The sequence below is a fragment of the Carassius auratus genome, chromosome 10, assembly GCF_003368295.1.
Source record: "Carassius auratus strain Wakin chromosome 10, ASM336829v1, whole genome shotgun sequence".
Classification (NCBI taxonomy): domain Eukaryota; kingdom Metazoa; phylum Chordata; class Actinopteri; order Cypriniformes; family Cyprinidae; genus Carassius; species Carassius auratus.
Window position 1 is genome coordinate 15,255,927 of NC_039252.1, and position 19,990 is coordinate 15,275,916.

At 36.2% G+C, this 19,990-nt stretch overlaps 1 protein-coding gene across 2 annotated transcripts; it reads left to right on the forward strand.

Annotated features, from left to right (window-relative positions):
* The first annotated feature begins 869 nt into the window (after window positions 1-869).
* Window positions 870-18,914, forward strand: LOC113110014 (acetyl-CoA acetyltransferase, mitochondrial-like). 2 transcript variants are annotated; one of them, XM_026273993.1, is made up of 13 exons: window positions 870-1,032; window positions 1,255-1,302; window positions 1,384-1,501; window positions 2,225-2,320; window positions 2,417-2,517; window positions 2,614-2,757; window positions 2,939-3,089; window positions 3,212-3,307; window positions 4,206-4,319; window positions 5,537-5,601; window positions 5,675-5,832; window positions 5,935-6,093; window positions 18,871-18,914. In XM_026273993.1, the coding sequence occupies exons 1-12, from the start codon at window positions 961-963 to the stop codon at window positions 6,053-6,055; spliced, it is 1,284 nt and encodes a 427-aa protein (XP_026129778.1). In that variant the 5' UTR covers window positions 870-960; the 3' UTR covers window positions 6,056-6,093; window positions 18,871-18,914. The 2 variants fall into 2 exon arrangements, with proteins under 2 accessions (XP_026129778.1, XP_026129777.1); XM_026273992.1 differs by lacking the exon at window positions 18,871-18,914 and having other exon boundaries at window positions 5,935-6,464.
* Window positions 18,915-19,990: the final 1,076 nt, after the last annotated feature.

Sequence of the window (19,990 nt, forward strand, 5' to 3'; positions counted from 1 at the left end):
GGTGCTCCCGCGAAAGCATCACAAGAAGACCATCAAATAGAAGAGGTAATATGTATTAGTTTCCTCTTCAAAGGTAGTCTTATTTCCTAAAGTGTCTTTGGTGGTGTACAACAAGGCTTTAGTAAATGCAGTTGTGTGTTCTTCCACATACAGCTCAGCAGTACTGGGCAGTAAAAGGTAGAACCATTCCAAAGTCATAACCAAATTTGGGTTTCCCACATATGCAAGAAAGATCGATGCAGCTATATATGTAAAATCAACTGGGCACACTTTTTTTCTTTTTCTTTTTTCTTTCTTTCTTTTTTTTTTTTAACCAAATACTCTCATTTTTATACAAATAAAAATGAGAGAGGACTGTATGTCACTACCACTACATAAAAAAAAAAAAAAAAAAATTAAAAAGTCACAATTTTTAAAATGTCACATTTAGTTCAGTTAAATTTAATACATTCAAGAACATGTTTTTTACCAAAAATATAATACATTTACTATCCTTAAAAAAACATATACTACATATTTAGCATTTATATTTATATTACATATTACATTTTAGCACTCACTATTCTAAATTTATTCTTAAACAAATAACAAAATAACAGACCTCTAACACTAGCTTGCTCTATACTTTTTCTATTCTATCTGTTTTATTTTTATTTTTAATATTATTTAAAAGCCCTTGTTACGTGTACTGTCTTTAAGCTAACTGAGATTTGTCATAGCATTTATATATCATTGCTCGCTTGTTGTTTTTTTATTGCTTCCATTGTCCTTATTTGTAAGTGCTTTGGATAAAAGCGTCTGCCAAAATGTAATGCAAATGAAATGTACATATACTACATTACCTATAATGCTCTGGGCGACGTCATGTGACGCAGACACACCTCTTACTGTGATTGGCTGCTCACTGTAAGCGTTCACTACACTCTCGGAGAGCTGAAGGTGAAATTTGCTCTTTTGTGTATGCAGTTTTCCATCGCGATCATGACTTCCTGTGCTTTTTACAGTACACGCACACACATGTGCAGACATCTGGTGAGTTTTAACTAAATCAATATCGATAGCCGATATTGACTATGCCACGAGACTTGCGGAGCTAGCAGCAGTTTGATTGCAGGCCTGTGCATTATTTACATTTTAAACAGTGCACCTAACTTCTTAAAAAGTAACGTTAGATGTTCAAAATTAAGGCATTGATATAAATTCTTCAACCATTTTATTATGTCAGCAAAATAGCTTTTGAATCTGCCTTTGCAGGCACATAAATATCTGAGCAGGACCTACAGCACACGACCATCTCTAAATGTGAGTAAAATATTATGCGATTTTATGAGAGCCAGAGCGATTTCTGTCAGGTGAGTATTTCTTCCATCTCTGTCTGGACAGGAAGTCGTCATCGTCAGTGCAGTCAGGACTCCCATTGGGTCTTTCAGAGGAAGCCTTTCCACAGTCCCTGCCACTAAACTGGGCTCCATTGCTATTAAAGGAGCCATTGAGAAAGCAGGTATGGAAATCGTGTTTTATCATATATTATATTTAAGTCTGTGGTTTAACAATAAAACAATTTATTAAAAAAAACATATATATATATTTTTTTAATTGTATAAGATTATGATTGTTTTAATATCATTCATATTTTTACATTTACACCATAATTCAAATGTTTTAGGTCAGTATATTTCATTTTTGATAGAAAGTAATACTTTTATTTAGCAACAATGCATTAAATTCAGCCAAAGGGACATTAAAACACTTATAATGTTAGAGAACAATTCGGATTCTACTCTGTAATAATAAGAAATGTCTCATACGCACCAAACAGGCATATTAAAATTAATTCTGAAGGATCATGTGCTTTGCCATCATAGGAATAACTATATTTATTAATAGAATATATTAGATTTAATAACATATTAAAAGAGAAAACATTTAATTGTAAGTATATTTCACAGTATTACTATTTTAAAGGATTTTTGATCAAATAAATGCAGCTTTAGTGAGCAGCAGATATTATTCAGAAACCATTAAAAATATATAAAATAAATTGTAAAAAAAATAAACATTTAAGCTATAATAAAACCTAATCACCACATTTATTTAAATCAGAAAGGTGTTTCTACAACAAATGCAACATAGTTTGATATTTTGTATTCCAATGAAATGATATTAATAAGTGTGTGTTATTATTTTTAAGACTTATTTGGATGATAAAATGTGTCATCTACAGGAATTCCTTTTGAGGAGGTGAAAGAAGTTTATATGGGCAATGTGTTGCAGGCAGGAGAAGGACAAGCACCAACCAGACAGGCTCTTCTGGGTGCAGGTGAGTCACGTATCACACACATAAACAAACATAACAAAAAAAATACAATGCAACTTCTCCAAGAAAAGTGTGTTTTTTGTGATTTTCCTCATGTAGGCCTCCCTCTCTCCACTCCGGCAACTACCATCAATAAAGTATGTGCTTCTGGGATGAAGTCCATCATGATGGCCGCTCAGAGTCTCATGTGTGGGCATCAGGTAATGTGATAGACAGGAGATTCAGAAAGTGTTGTGTGTGAAAGTGAGAGCATTTAGAGTCCTCCTATTACAGCAAATCAACATGATGTCTTCCAGGATGTTATGGTTGCTGGTGGAATGGAAAGCATGTCTCAGGTTCCTTATGTGATGGCCAGAGAAGCGCCCCCTTATGGTGGAGTGAAGATGGAGGATCTGATCGTTAAGGACGGGTTGACAGACGTCTACAACAAGTTCCACATGGTACAGTTATTTTGAGCCAGTAAAACCCATTGCATTGTATTTGCATAATAGTTAAGCCTGAAAATAACTCTTGGGTCAATCTAGGAAGTGAGTGTGGAAACATTGGACCGCAAATGTACTGTACGTAAACACTGGAGAGGCCATGATTGTGTAAAACACCTACATACTTCTCCATTTTTAGGGCAGCTGTGCTGAAAATACAGCCAAGAATAGCGGTATCTCCAGGGAGGAGCAGGACGCATTTGCTATTAACTCATACAGCCGCAGCAAAGCAGCATGGGAGTCGGGCGTACTGGCCAAGGAAGTGGTTCCCGTAAGCATCCCTCAGAAAGGTTGGTTTCACTGTGGAAGCTCTTAAGTTCCATATCATTCCCTTTTATTAGCTAAAATATTTAATAACACAATTTATAAATATGAGACATAATTGCAATAAATAAGCTTTCTCACCGCATAGGAAAACCAGACATCGTTGTGAAGGAAGATGAAGAATATAGGAAGGTTGACTTCAGCAAAGTCCCCAAACTGAAGGCTGTGTTCCAGAAAGAGAACGGTACAAGATTATCATTAACCCCAGTGTTAACATAGTGGACTTCAAATTTGAAAAGGACATTAAAAAAAATAAAAAAATCTATCTAATCGCTAACCCTGCTTGATTATGATTTAACTGTAGCGTTATTCAATATTACATTGAAAGTTAATAGATTGTAAATGTTTTTCATCACAGCTTCATCAGTACACGTGTAATTACAAATATATTTATATTATGACATAAAGGTTTCAGCGGAATATAGTTTAGTTTACCAAAATTGCGTGTTAGTACCTTCAACAGTACACTTTAACCATATTTCAAATACAATAAAATTAGCACCGAGCTAATTGCATTTATTATATATAATAAACTTTCATGTAATTGCAAAAATAAAATGCAATTACCGTATTTTTTCGGAATATAAGTCGCACCTGAGTATAAGTCGCATCAGTCCAAAAATACGTCATGATGAGAAAAACAAACAAATATAAGTCACACTGGACTATAAGTCGCATTTATTTAGAACCAAGAGAAAACATTACTGTCTACAGCCGCGAGAGGGCGCTCTGTGCTGCTATGTGTAGACTACAGGAGCAGCACTGAGTGCCCTCTCGCGGCTGTAGACGGTAATGTTTTCATTTGGTTTATTTCTCTTGGTTCATCTCAAATAAATTTTGATAAATAAGTCGCACCTGACTATAAGTCGCAGGACCAGCCAAACTATGAAAAAAAGTGCGACTTATAGTCTGGAAAATATGGTAAGTGTCTGAAAACATATTTACCGTTCACTTAGGTTTTTATTTTGAAGTATATGATGTTGTTTTTAAAAGTATGCTATAAAGTACTTCTTTTCCATAAGTGAGGATATTGAAAAAGTGTTTTCACTTCAAAAGACGAGCAAAAACGTTTGTTTTTACAGGCACAGTGACGGCAGCCAACGCTAGTACGCTGAACGATGGCGCGGCGGCTCTCGTGCTCATGACAGCAGATGCGGCAAAGAGGCTCAACATCACACCACTTGCAAAGATCATTGGTGAGGCAATTCACTCCTCTTAGATTAAATTCATTTTTATAGTGTATTTTGTTCATTTGAACAGATACTGCTGTGTTTGACTTTACGTAGGAATGTTAAATTTTTTAATCTTCAATTTTATTTTGCGCATGTTTCATTAAGTTGTTTATTAGTTTGAATAAAGTATCAAAAGCATTTAATCATATGTTTTTATTGAACAAATCTGTTGATATAATTTAGTATAAACAATAGAGCTGACATATATTACGCACTATAACAAATGCCTGCAGAGGGCGCCAACGGCCTGGCGATTGTTTTTACACTTTACTGCACAATCTAATCCTTGTTTAATATTGTCCAAACATAATTTAATTCAATTGTCCACTTAATCTTTAATATTTGGACATTTCTATATGACAGAAAAACTACAGCCACTGTATTTTCTTGAATACCTGGACATCAAAATGTGTAAACTTTGATTTTGAAATCGGTGTGAACAGTCAGCTTATTGCGAAAGATACTGATATTCTCCTGTGTTTGCATAGGTTTATAAATTATTTACTTTACAAGTCTGATGCAATGGTGCATGCTACATTCTGAGATGAAAGTAACAATGAACCCAAATTCACAATATGTAGAGATGGAGTTTGAGATGCTCCACACATGTAAATGTTAACAGTTTGTGTGGAGCAGCATTTACTGTGAAGTGAGCCGCTCTGACATGCATGTGTGTGACCTACATGCATGTAAATAATTATCGCATATATTTATTTAATTGAATATTAGCATTTGTAAACTCACAATAGCATTATGGTTTATTATGATTTTAATTATGCAGCCTTGGAGAACGGTCTAATAATGTGTTTCATGGATTCTCCTCCGTTGATTTCGCCACTTCCATTATTTTGCAGATTTCACAATTGCAAAATGCAATCAATGTTTTTTTAAATTGCCTTTTCGAATTGAATCGAGAAATCATTGCAGCCCTAATTCATAGCATTTTTAAATGGTTACAACCCGTTATTTGAAAAATAAAAGTCTTGTTAATGGTAAAACAACACTATTTTGACTTACTTTTATGCTACCCGAAAAAATCTAGTTGACTTGGTAGCATTGCTTTGACGCTTTTAGCTAGCTGCTGAGATGTAGTGAGCTACTCATTCATGGCCTGTTTTTTCAGAGAACTATGTTTGCTAGATTCACATCCATCTAGATCACCATTTTATCCTAATTCACAGCTTTTGCTGATGCTGCTGTGGCCCCCATCGATTTCCCTATCGCTCCAGCCTTCGCTGTCCCAAAGGTTAGCTGATGTTTATTGCTGATCTAATGTGTTTTTTGAAGTCCTTCGGGGTAGTAACATCTGTTTCGCACAGGTCCTGAAGGCAGCCGGTGTAAAGAAAGAGGACATTGCCATGTGGGAGATCAATGAGGCCTTCAGTGTCGTGGTGCTGGCCAACATCAAGATGTTAGACATTGACCCCAACAAAGTCAATATCAATGGAGGAGCAGTTTCGCTCGGACATCCAATTGGGTAAATACATGCAACATGCTTCTCATGCATCACTGTTCACTATATTGACATACTGTAATTAGATTTGCATAATAATTAATGTGTCGGTTTAATGGTTTCTAGAATGTCAGGGGCGAGAATCGTAGGACACATGGTACACAATCTGAAATCTGGGCAGTACGGACTGGCGGGAATCTGCAACGGAGGAGGCGGCGCCTCTTCTATTCTGATCCAGAAATATTAGGACTTGCACTTTAATCCACAGAATGTGTGTAGGATTTGGTCCTTGAGTCATATATACTTTCATCATTAATGTGAGGTCAGTCTGGGTTTTCAATTTAAATAGGAAACAAAGTTGTCAATGTTCATACAATAAAAACTTGTAGTATTTTTTCTGTGCACTCTATGCACATTTTGTTATGTGGTGTCATTCTCAAAATAATGTTTTAATAAAAGGGTTTAAAATGTAAAAATCTGTATTTGCATTAAAATAGAATATTGTTTGTTTTTGTTGATGATTATACTCAGAAATAATGCATTTCACCTGAATGAACACCAGATGGCGTGTGTGCTTTGAGCTCTGTTTGCTGATTGGCTAATGGACGCTTTTCACAGACTATAATGAATCAATAATAAAAAATAAATAAATCAAATGTTCTGTTATAATATTTTATTCTGACATTAAATGACCAAAAATAATAAAAAAAAAAGCTCCAAAGGGGTTTCTATATTGGTAAATTTGACAACATTCATTCTTCTGACTTTATCAATCTCTCTAAACACAATAGAAGTGCTTTGTTTTTGTTTTTTAAGCAAATGGGAAAACAAAAGTTATATTTGCTTTGGTCTCCCATATATATATATATATATATATATATATATATATATATATATATATATATATATATATATACAGGTACTGGTCATATAGAAAATTATCAAAAAGTTGATTTATTTCACTAATTCCATATAAAAAGTGAAAGTTGTATATTATATTCATTCATTACACACAGACTGATATATTTCAAATGTTTATTTCTTTTAATTTTGATTATTATAACTGACAACTAAGGAAAATCCCAAATTCAGTATCAGAAAATTAGAATTTACTTAAGACCAATACAAAGGAAGGATTTTTAGAAATCTTGGCCAACTAAAAAGTATGAACATGAAAAGTATGAGCATGTACATCACTCAATACTTAGTTGGGGCTCCTTTTGTCTGAATTACTGCAGCAATGGCATGGAGTCGATCAGTCTGTGGCACTGCTCAGGTGTTATGAGAGCCCAGGTTGCTCTGATAGTGGCCTTCAGCTCATATCGCATCTTCCTTGTCACAATACCCCACAGATTTTCTACGGGGTTAAGGTCAGGTGAATTTGCTGGCCAATTAAGAACAGGGATACCATGTTCCTTAAACCAGGTACTAGAAGCTTTGGTACTGTGTGTAGGTGCCAAGTCCTGTTGGAAAATGAAATCCGTATCTCCATAAAGTTGGTCAGCAGAAAACTTCCTGGTATATGGCTGTGTTGACCTTGGACCTCAGAAAACACAGCGGACCAACACCAGCAGATGACATGGCAACCCAAACCATCACTGACTTTGGTAACTTTGCACTGAACCTCAAGCAACGTGGATTGTGTTCCTCTCCTCTCTTCCTCCAGACTCTGGGACCCTGATATCCAAAGGAAATGCAAAATATACTTTCATCAGAGAACATAACTTTGGACCACTCAGCAGCAGTCCAGTCCTTTTTGAAGCGAGACGCTTCTGACGCTGTCTGTTGTTTAAGAGTGTCTTGACCCAAGGAGTGTGACAGCTGAAACCCATGTCTTGCATACGTCTGTGCGTAGTGGTTCTTGAAGCACTGACTCCAGCTGCAGTCCACTCTTTGTGACTCTCCCCCACATTTTTTAATGAGTTTTGTTTCACAATCCTCTCCAGTGTCCGGTTATCCCTATTGCTTGTAGACTTTTTTTCTACCACATCTTTTCCTTCCCTTCGCCTTTCTGTTAATGTGCTTGGACACAGAGCTCTGTGAACAGCCAGCCTCTTTTGCTATGACCTTTTGTATCTTGCCCTCCTTGTGCAGGGTGTCAATGGTCATCTTTTGCACAACTGTCAAATCAGCAGACTTCCCCATGATTGTGGAGCATACAGAACTAGACTGAATGTGTTTCTCAATGTCAAGGAAGGATCCTCAGAAGCCAGTATTTTGAGGATGCTACGTCATCGACATCCGTCGGAGCGTTAACGGTTTCTATTTCCGTTACCAAACATTTGTTATAACTGTAGTAAATATAAGTAAAGTTTAACGTTTAAATGCCAGTACAAATTAATACCATATTCATATTGTAAATTATACAAATACAAATGGTTAACTGAACCGAACCTGTCATTTTAAAATTGTTAAGTTGGTTGCGTCATCAGCATTTCTTTTATAAATAACTAGTTAAGTTGTCCAAAGTAATTTAACGATACCATTCAAAGCGTTATACAAATGGACCTTTTCACTGACGTAATGAGGCAATTACGTGCACTTGCTAGCCTGTTCCATTTACGTGTTCTCCGAATGCTAAACAGGAGTCTCGCCTAGCCTCTGAAGGAAATGACTTGGAAGGATCAGTCCTGCCAAGGAAGTATCCTTGACATTGAGAAACGCCTTGAGAGACCATTTAAAGGCTTTGCAGGTGTTTTGAGTTAATTAGCTGATTAGAGTGTGGCACCAGGTGTCTTCAATATCAAACCTTTTCAAAAATCCAAATTTTTGATTGGATTAGTGAAATCAACTTTTTTAGGATATTCTAATTATATGAACAGGACCTGTACCATGTGTGGGTGTGTGTGTGTATGTGTGTGTGTATATAGGTGCTTCTCAATAAATTAGAATGTCGAGAAAAGTTTTATTTTTTTATTTTTTATTTAGTTCAGTAATTCAATTGAAATTGTGAAACTCCTGTATAAAATAGATTCAAGACGCACTGACTGAAGTAGTTTAAGTTCTTGGTTCTTTTAATTGTGATGATTTGGGCTCGCATTTAACAAAAACCCACCAATTCATCCATCTCAACAGGTTTCCTTGACAGTGGTCTTCAGCTCATCTTCATTGTTTGGTCTCTTGTTTCTTTTCTTCCTCTTGACAATAGCCCATAGATTCTCTTTGGGGTGCAGGTCTGGTGTGTTTGCTGGCCAGTCAAGCACACCAACACCATGGTCAATCAACCAAATTTTGGTGCTTTTGACAGTGTTGGCAGGTGCCAAAACCTGCTGGAAAATAAAATCAGCATCTTCAAAAAGCTGGTCCACAGAAGAAAGCATGAAGTTCTCCAAAATTTCTTGGTAATCGGGTGCCGTGACTTTGGTTTTCAAAAAACAAAATGGACCAACACCAGCAGATGACATTACACCCCAAATCATCACAGACTGTGGAAACTTAACACTGGACTTCAAGCAACTTGGGCTATGAGCTTCTCCACCCTTCCTCCAGACTCTAGGACCTTGGTTTCCGAAATGAAATACAAGACTTGCTCTCATCCAAAAAAAGGACTTTGGACCACTGGCAACAGTCCAGTTCTTCTTCTCCTTAGCCCAGGTTAGATGCCTCTGACATTGTCTGTGGTACAGGAGTATGACAACTGTAGCCAAATTCCTTGACACTTCTGTGTGTGGTGGCTCTTGATGCCTTGATCCCAGCCTCAGTGCATTCCTTGTGAAGTTCTAAAAAATTATTGAATCCAGTTTGCTTGACAATCCTCATAAGGCTGCGGTTTTCTCGTTTGGTTGTGCATGTTTTTCCTTCCACACTTTTTCATTCCACTCAAGTTTCTCTTAACATGCTTGGATACAGCACTCTATGAACAGCCAGCTTATTGGCAATCAATTGTTGTGACTTACACTCCTTGTGAAGGGTGTCATTGATTGTCAGAGATTTTGAAGGCTCAGGAAACCTTTGCAGGTGTTTTGACTTGATTAGCTGATTGGGATGTCATTATATTCTAATTTGTTGAGATGTGATTTGGTGGGTTTTTATTAAATGCGAGACAAATCATCACAATTAAAAGAAGCAAAGACTTAGGCCCTGTCCTCATGGAGGCATACAGCGTGCAAGGTTTATGTGCATGCTTCAAGTCTTCTTAATTTTTAGTGTATCTCTGTGGTAAAATGACAGCGCCACATACTGATCTGGCATGTATACTACATCATTTTCAGTCGGTTTCACTGGTTTAGTGTAGAGGCAGATATTTCTTGATACGACGCCATGTGGATGGGATTTTTTTTTTAGAACGAGGGGAAAAAAATCGGATTGGGGTAAACTCCGGTTTCGTGTGGAGGTAGCCTTACACTACTTCACTCTGTGTGCATTGAATTTATTTAATACATGAGTTTCATATTTTTAATTGAATTACTGAAATAAATGAACTTTTCCATGACATTCTAATTTATTGAGAAGCACCTGTATATGTTCACACATTATTTGTGAAATAGCAAATTCTAATTAAAAATCGTGTCTAAATAAATATGAATATATTTTTGGTCACTTCACCTAAAAGATGCCTGTTAACTATTTAACACAAATGAGTTAACTATTTTTCTCGGTTGCAAGCAACATTTCAGCACAAAAGGAATAATCTCAATAATAACCTCCAGACACCACTCTTATCACGTCACATTACACCTTGTGTTGATTCTACGAAGTACTCAGAGACTTTTTATCAAGTTCTGCTTTAACGTTTCTTCCTTCTATTTTTCATTGAAATGTTATTGTGCTTCAATCAAAGAGATGGGTCAAATATTAACAAGATGTTGTGAGAGCACTTTTAACATCATGAATGTCAAAGTACTGGCTCATTGACTTACTGAATTACTTAGTTACTGAATAACAGCAGGGCCAGACTGACCCCTGAGTGAGAGCTGAGTTTGGAAAGCCACGCTTTTTAATAAGATTATCTTTACAGCTTGTTTTTAATGTGGCTGTTGTGTGAACAGAGCATCAGGAAGTTGAACAGGAAGTCTAGTTAGCTTGTAACAGATAAAACCTTCATCATACAAAGCCTTGTAATGGTTTTTTAGTTTCACATAATGATTTAAATAATAACTTGCAGTTGGTCTTGTTCATATATATTTTCATTTATGATATTGAAACCAGCTAAAAAGAACAGCTCTCTTGTAAAACATAATATACACAAAGTTCAAAGGCCTGCAAAGGTCACATCTGTTGACACACATGGGGGATAGTGTTTGATTTGCTATTTGCTGTAACTTAAAGGGGTATTTAAAGAAATAGTACATCTGATAATTCATATTTTTGTCATTTACTCATCCTCATGCCATTGTCTGCTGCTGTTTTACATATTGTGCAAGTAAACAGTGACCAGCAGCTGATTTTTCAAGCTCCAAAAGTGTTGAAAAGCACCATTAAAAGTACCATGACTTTACATTTCAAGTCTTCTTAAATCATATAATTGATTTATGAAAGAGACGAATCTGCTGCTTCTCTCAAATTTCATTCACTGTCAAATATATTCAAATTACAGTTAACTAAAATGGAAAATAATACGGCAACAAAAACAAATCTAGCAATTAAATGGAATATTAAAATAAAAACATCAAGGACCTTAACCAATAACAAAAAACACATTAAAGTGACTTAAAAAATGAAGACTGAAAATATACAAATAAAAAACGAATTCAGAATATTAATATTATTATTAAATATTAATAAAACCTATGTAGTATGTATATCAGTGATATTATAATAACACTGATGCGTCAACAACAATACCAAATCTGTTTGATTCTCGTGTATTGTAATAGATTATGTCTTGCCAAATTGAAGGGGAATATTTAGTGTACCTGCTGAAAGTAAGTTACTTGAACACATGACACACCTTTTTTAGTTAGTAATGTACAATGCAAAGTTATCTTATCTATGCTAGAGAAATGTAAGACGAAGATATTATTTAAAAGAAAAATTGTGGAATGCTCTGATTTAGAAAGGTCACCAGGTGATGTTTTATATTCACCTGACTGATGAGTGTTTCTGCTGGCTAATAAAGCAAAGTTGTTCCATTGGCTGCTTATTACACATAAAGAGAGTGGACAGAGAGTCCGCTAACACTCAGACACAACGAGAACCCTCTGGCAGGTCAGTTTTACTATATATTATTATAATTTGTATTGCATTATAAATCATTTCATACAGATGCGTTGCTGTTTCTGATTAATATTTTGCTGTATGTTTAGTCAGCAGATCTAATTTTAAGATTCAAGTTCTAGTGTTTTTTGGATTGCGTTTTGCAGTTCAAACGAAGCCAAAGGCAAACGATGCAGACAGCAGATAAGGTAATGACATGATAGTTATTTTTCCTTTTCTTAACTCCTATCTGAACATATTTAATATCTTCTGCTATACTTGTCTAACTCTCGCATGCTTTTTAAAACATTTTCCTCGCTCCTTTGTCCTCTTCTTCCCCTCCTGCTTCATCTCTAATAGCTGACGACTTTTTCCATGTTTTTCATTAATAAAATTAAAAACATTAATGTATAATTTTCCACACCACAATCCATCAATCACATCTCACCAGCAAACATACACTCATTCACATCCTTCTCTTCACTCTCTGAGGCAGAAGTCTCCAAACTCATCCTTTCTAATCATCCTATTACTTGTCCACTTGATCCTATTCCATCTCATCTCCTTCAAGCCATTTCTCCTGCAGCTGTACCTGCACTCACTAACATCATTAACATATCTCTCCACACTAGTGTTTTTCCCTCAACATTTAGACAGGCTCATATAACTCCACTAATTAAGAAACCCACCCTCAACCCATCTCTTTTAGAGAAGTACAGACCAGTCTCCCTTCTTCCTTTCATTGCAAAAACATTTGAACAAGCTGTGTTCAACTAAGTCTCTGCCTTTCTCAAACCGACAACCTCCTTGAGAGCAACCAATCTGGTTTCAGAAGTGCACATTCAACTGAGACTGCCTTGCTCTCAGTTGTGGAAGCCCTAAGACTGGCAAGAGCGGAATCCAAATCTTCAATACTTATCCTGCGTGATCTGTCTGCTGCTTTTGACACGGTTAACCACCAGGTCCTCCTGTCAACCCTACTGACAAAGGGCATCTCAGGATTACTTACTGGATGGAGGACCATCTCCTTCAACTTAACCTTGCCAAGACAGAACTGCTTGTGGTTCCAGCAAACCCATCGTTTCATCACAATTTCACCATCAAGTTAGGCACTTCAACCATAACTCCTTCAAAAACAGCCAGAAACCTTGGAGTTAAAATTGATGATCAGCTAACTTTCTCAGAAAAAAAATGTCCGGTCCTGCAGATTTGCTTTGTTCAACATTAAGAAGTTCAGGCCCTTTCTTTCGGAACATGCTGCACAACACCTTGTTCAAGCTCTTGTTCTGTCCAGGCTGGACTATTGCAATGCTCTCTTGGCAGGTCTTCCAGACAGTTCTATTAAACCTTTACAATTAATCCAGAACGTGGCAGCAAGATTCGTTTTTAATGAGCCAAAAAGAATACATGTCACAACTCTGTTTATTAATTTGCACTGGCTACCAATAGCTGCTCGCATAAAATTCAAGGCATTGATGTTTGCATACAAAACCAACACTGGCTCTGCACCCTTGTACCTAAATTCATTACTTCAGACTTATGTGCCCTCTAAAAGCTTGCGTACAGCTTACTGTAATGTAAACGTCGCTTGATTGTGCCATCCCAAAGAAACACAAAACTTTTAAATTAAATGTTCCCTCCTGGTGGAATGACCTGCATAACTCAATCCGAGCAGCTGAGTCCTTAGCCATCTTCAAGAATCAGCTTAACACATCTCTTCAATCTTTATTTGACCCTCTAACTTTACCACTCACTATTCTAATTCTATTCTTTAAAAAAAAGATCTAACTACCTTTCTAATCTTTTTGTACTTTAACACTAGCTTGCTCTATTCTTTTTCTATTCTATCCTTTTCCTTTAGATTTATTATATGATTTAAAAGCCTTTGCTACATGTACTGCATTTAAGCTAACTGAGACTTGTTATAGCTCTTGTACTGTATATTGCTATTTTGTTGTTTTTGATTGCTTTCAATGCTTTGGATAAAAGCATCTGCTAAATGACGAAATGTAAATATGAGGATCTTTTAGTCCCTGGTGTCTTTTGATTGTCATTAATTTTATGAAACAATACAGATACTGTCAGTTAACAGATGAGCTATATTTGTAAAGCATTAACTGTCCTGGGGAAAAACTGAGCACCTAACTCATCAGAAAAGTCGTTTGATCTTTTAAAAAAGGAAAGCAGGTTAAATTTGAATTCATGAAAATCTGGTGAAAACTTTAAGCACAATTGTTAACATAATTGTTGAGTTTCTGATTTGTCTAAGGCAGCAGTTTGTTATTTCACAGATCATTTTCACAAGGAAGTATTTTCTGAATAAGCAACAGGGAACTTTATTATATACCTGAACAATTTATGCATAAATTTAAAGTAAACTCAAAATAGACTTTCTTTTTTTTTTCAAATGGGAATCTAATGTTAATGACTAAATATTTAAATTTCTGTCTATCTATCTAGTTATTCAGTTGTTGTTATGATGGTATTTGATATTCACCAATGTAATATTAATATTTTACAAGATACAACAACTATTATTTTTAAATATTAATAGCATTAATAATAGTTATTGTGTTACATTTTTTTGTATGGAATTTAATATTCAGCAATTAATGTATTTGGTAATATATTAACACTGAATATTACTTTGCTCCTTTCACAAAATAAAAATATATAAAATAAAATATTCATTCATGCAATATAATATTTAATTTCAAGTAGTCTATAGTGGACATTTACACTTAAGTACATGAAATCTGAAATAAGAAAACAATTTACCAGTGTTGTAAGATAAAAGCAACTATAGTTCATTTCATATCTCTTCTGTTGATAAAATATTGAATTACTAATGTTAAATTAGGCTAACTTAGCTCTTCTTGATAGGGAAGACTGCTGACTTGGCAATAGTCCACAAGACAATCATTGAGTCACAGAAGGTCATTACTGAAGGGGGGGGGGGGCTGTTCACAGAGTGCTGTATCAATTCACTCCTCTTAAATTAAATTCTTTATGTTAGAAAAGCTACAGCCACTGTAATTTCTTGAATATCAGGACATCAAACGGTCTAATAATGTGTTTCATGGATTCTCGTCTGTGAAATTCGCCACTTCCAGTATTTTGCAGATTACACAACACAGGAAAAATGCAATCAAGGTTTTATCAAAATCGCCTATCCTAATTGAATCGAGAAATTGTTGGTGCCCTAAATTTATAGCATTTTTAAATGGTTACATCACGTTATTTGAAAAATAAAAGTCTTGTTATTGGTAAAACAACACTATTTTGACTTGCTGTCATGCTACTGAAAAGGTGCAGGTAATATAATTAGAATATCATCAAAAAGTTGATTTATTTCACTAATTCCATTAAAAAAATGAAACTTGTATATTATATTCATTCATTAAACACAGACTGATATATTTCAAATGTTTATTTCTTTTAATTTTTTTTATGATTGTAACTGGCAACTAAGGAAATAAGCATAAATAAATAAATAAATTTTCTCATTATCTAAGAAAATGTGAATATTGTGAAAAGGTTTAATATTCAAGACACCTGGTGCCACACTCTAATCAGCTAATTAACTCAAAACACCTGCAAAGCCTTTAAATGGTCTCTCAAGGCGTTTCTCAATGTCAAGGATACTTCCTTGGCAGGACCGATCCTTCGGTCTTACGGTCTCTCAGTCTAATTCTGTAGGCTACACAATCATGGACTGCTGACTTGACAGTTGTCCAAAAGACGACCATTGACACCTTGCACAAGGAGGGCAAGACACAAAAGGTCATTGCAAAAGAGTCTGGCTGTTCACAGAGCTCTGTGGCCAAACACATTTATAGGGAGACGAAGGGAAGGAAATGTGGTAGAAAAAAGTGTACAAGCAATAGGGATAACTGCACACTGGAAAGAATTGTGAAACAAAACCAATTCAAAAATGTGGGGGAGATTCACAAAGAGTGGACTGCAGCTGGAGTCAGTGCTTCAAGAACCACTACACACAGACGTATGTAAGACATGGGTTTCAGCTGTCACACTCCTTGGGTCAAGACACTCTTGAACAACAGACAGCGTCCGAAGCGTCTTGCCTGGGCTAAAGACAAAAAGGACTGGACTGCTGCGGAGTGGTCCAAAATTATGTGCTCTGATGAAAGTAAAGTTTTTATTTCCTTTAGAAATCAGGGTCCCAGAGTCTGGAGGAAGAGAGGAGAGGCACACAATCCACGTTGCTTGAGGTCCAGTGTAAAGTTTCCACAGTCAGTGATGGTTTGGGTTGCCATGTCATCTGCTGGTGTTGGTCCACTGTGTTTTCTGAGATACAAGGTCAACACAGCCATATACCAGGAAGTTTAGGAGCATTTCATGCTTACTGCTGCAGACCAACTTTTTGGAGATACAGATTTCATTTTCCAACAGGACTTGGCACCTGCACACAGTGTCAAAGCTACCAGTACCTGGTTTAAGGACCATGGTATCTTAATTGGCCAGCAAACTCGCCTGACCTTAAAGGGTTAGTTCACCCAATAATCAAAATTATGTCATTAATAACTCTCCCTCATGTCGTTCCAGACCCGTGTGACACTTTCATTTATCTTCGGAACACAGTTTAAGATATTTTAGATTTAGTCCGAGAGCTCTCAGTCCCTCCATTGAAACTGTGTGTACGGTCTACTTTCCATGTCCAGAAAGGTAAGAAAAACATCATCAAAGTAATCCATGTGACATCACAGCATCGAAAATACATTTTGGTCCAAAAATAGCAAAAACTTCGACTTTATTCATCATTGTCTTCTCTTCCGCGTCTGTTGTGAGAGAGTTCAAAACACAGCAGTTTGTGATATCCTGTTCGCGAATGAATCACTCGATATATCCGGATCTTCTTGAACCAGTTCACCAAATCGAACTGAATCGTTTAAAGCGGTTCGTGTCTCTATTAACTTTTTTAATGTGGCTGACACTCCCTCTGAGTTCAAACAAACCAATATCCCGGAGTAATTCATGTACTCAAACATTACACTGACTGAACTGCTGTGAAGAGAGAACTGAAGATGAACACAGAGCCGAGCCAGATAGAGAACAAAAGATTGACTCGTTCTCGAGTCAAGAACAGGTTGCATCAGTTTTCGGATCACCAGTAGTTCTTTCGGACAGTTCAATTCAATAAACCGGTTGAAGAAAACGATTCACCGGTTCTTTTGCGCTCAACCTAATGACTTCATTTGTGATGATTGCCCTTGATTCAAGCCTTTGGTTTACCCGCGCTCATAACACTAGTACAGAATCAGTTCAGAATCAATCACCAAAAGAATCAGTTCGGTTCAGACGCTCTGTGTGTCAGTCTGTTTCACCCTGAATCACACATGCGCAGTATCATCAGATCCTCGGTTTCTCGAATCGGATGCGTCTGACAGAAACGGTTCTTGACTCGTGAACGAGTCAGTCTATTGTTCATTATCTGGCTCAGCTCGGTGTTCATCTTCAGTTCTCTCTTCACAGCAGTTCAGTCAGTGTACTGTTTGAGTAAATGAATTACACTGGGATATTGGTTTGTTTGAACTCAGAGGGAGTGTCAGCCACATTAAAAAAGTTAACAGCTTAACTCATTTGTGGATTAATGCTTATTGGCTTATCGGACTGCTTTTAACGATTCAGTTCGATTTGGTGAACTGGTTCAAGAAGATCTAAGAATCTAATGATTCATTCGTGAACCGGAGCTCTCTGACTAAATTTAAAATATCTTAAACTGTGTTCTGAAGATAAACGGAGGTCTTACGGGTTTGGAACGACATGAGGGTGTTATTAATGACATGATTTTGATTATTGGGTGAACTAACCCTTTAACCCCATAGGAAATCTATAGGGTATTGTGAAAAGGGAGATGCGCTATGCCAGACCCAAGAATGCAGAAGAGCTGAAGGCCACTATCAGAGCAACCTGGGCTCTCATAACACCTGAGCAGTGCCACAGACTGATCGACTCCATGCCAAGCCGCATTGCTGCAGTAATTCAGGCAAAAGGAGCCCCAACTAAGTATTGAGTGCTGTACATGCTCATACTTTTCATGTTCATACTTTTCAGTTGGCCAAGATTTCTAAAAATCCTTTCTCTGTATTGGTCTTAAGTAAATTCAAATTTTCTGACATACTGAATTTGGGATTTTCCTTAGTTGTCAGTTATAATCATCAAAATTAAAAGAAATAAACATTTGAAATATATCAGTCTATGTGTAATGAATGAATATAATATACGTTTCACTTTTTGATGATATTCTAATTACAGTATATGACCAGGCACCTGAATAGTTGATTTGGAAGCTTTGCTACTTATAGCTAGGTGCTGAGATGTAGTTAGCTAATCATTAATGGCCTGTTTTTTGTTTTTCAGAGAACTATGTTTGCTAGATTCACATCTAGATCACCATTTTATCCTAATTCACAGCTTTTGCTGATGCTGCTGTGGCCCCCATCGATTTCCCTATCGCTCCAGCCTTCGCTGTCCCCAAGGTTAGCTGATGTTTATGTGTTTATTGCTAATCTAATGTGTTTTTGAAGTCATTCGGGGTAGTAACATCTGTTTTACACAGGTCCTGAAGGCAGCCGGTGTAAAGTAAGAGAATAAGGCCTTCATTGTCATGGTGCTGGCCAACATCAAGATGTTAGACATTGACCCCAACAAAGTCAATAACAATGGTTGGAGCAGTTTCCTTCGGACATCCAATTGGGTAAATATATGCAACATGCTTCTCATGCATCACTGTTCACTATATTGACATACTGTAATTCGATTTGCCTAATAATGAATGTGTCAGTTTTATGGTTTCTAGATTGTCAGGGGCGAGAATCGTAGGACACATAGTACACAATCTGAAATCTGGGCAGTACAGAAATATTAGGACTTGCACTTTAATCCACAGAATGTGTGTAGGATTTGGTCCTTGAGTCATATATACTTTCATCATTAATGTGAGGTCAGTCCTGTTTTTCAATTAAAATAGGAAACAAAGTTGTCAATGTTCATACAATACAAACTTGTAGTCGTTTTTCTGTGCACTCTATGCATATTTTGTTATAACCAAACAAAATAATGTTTTAATAAAAGAGTTTAAGAGTTTGTTTTTGTTGATGATTATACTCAGAAATAATGCATTTCACCTGAATGAACACCAGATGGGGTGTGTGCTTTGAGCTCTGTTTGCTGATTGGCTAATGGACGCTTTTCACAGACTATAATGAATCAATAAAAAATAAAATTCTTCTGTTACAATATTTTATCCTGACATTAAATTAAAAAAAAAAATGTTTTTAAAAAAAATAAAACTCAGAAGGGGTTTCTATACTGGTACATTTGACAACATTAATTCTTCTGACTTCCTTTATCAATCTCTCTAAACACAATAGTAGGCCTTTTACAGATCTAATCTCAATAATAACCTCCAGACACCGCTCTTATCACGTAACATTACACCTTGTGTTGATTCTACGAAGTACTCAGAGACTTTTTTTAAGTTTTAATTTGACGTTTCTTCCTTCTATTTTTCATTTAAATGTTATTGTGCTTCAATCAAAGAGATGAGTCATATATTAACAAGATGTTGTGAGAGCACTTGTAACATCATGAATGTCAAAGTACTGGCTCATTGACTTACTGAATTACTTAGTTACTGAATAACAGCAGGGCCAGACTGACCCCTGAGTGAGAGCTGAGTTTGGAAAGCCACGCTTTTTAATAAGATTATCTTTACAGCTTGTTTTTAATGTGGCTGTTGTGTGAACAGAGCATCAGGAAGTTGAACGGGAAGTCTAGTTAGCTTGTAACAGATAAAACCTTCATCATATAAAGCCTTGTAATGGTTTTATAGTTTTACATAATGATTTAAATAAAAACTTACAGTTGGCCTTGTTCATATATATTTTCATATATGCTATTGAAACCAGCTAAAAAAAACAGCTCTCTTGTGTAACATAAGATACACAAAGTTCAAAGGCCTGCAAAGGTCACATCTGTTGACACACATGGGGGATAGTGTTTGATTTACTATTTGCTGTGACTT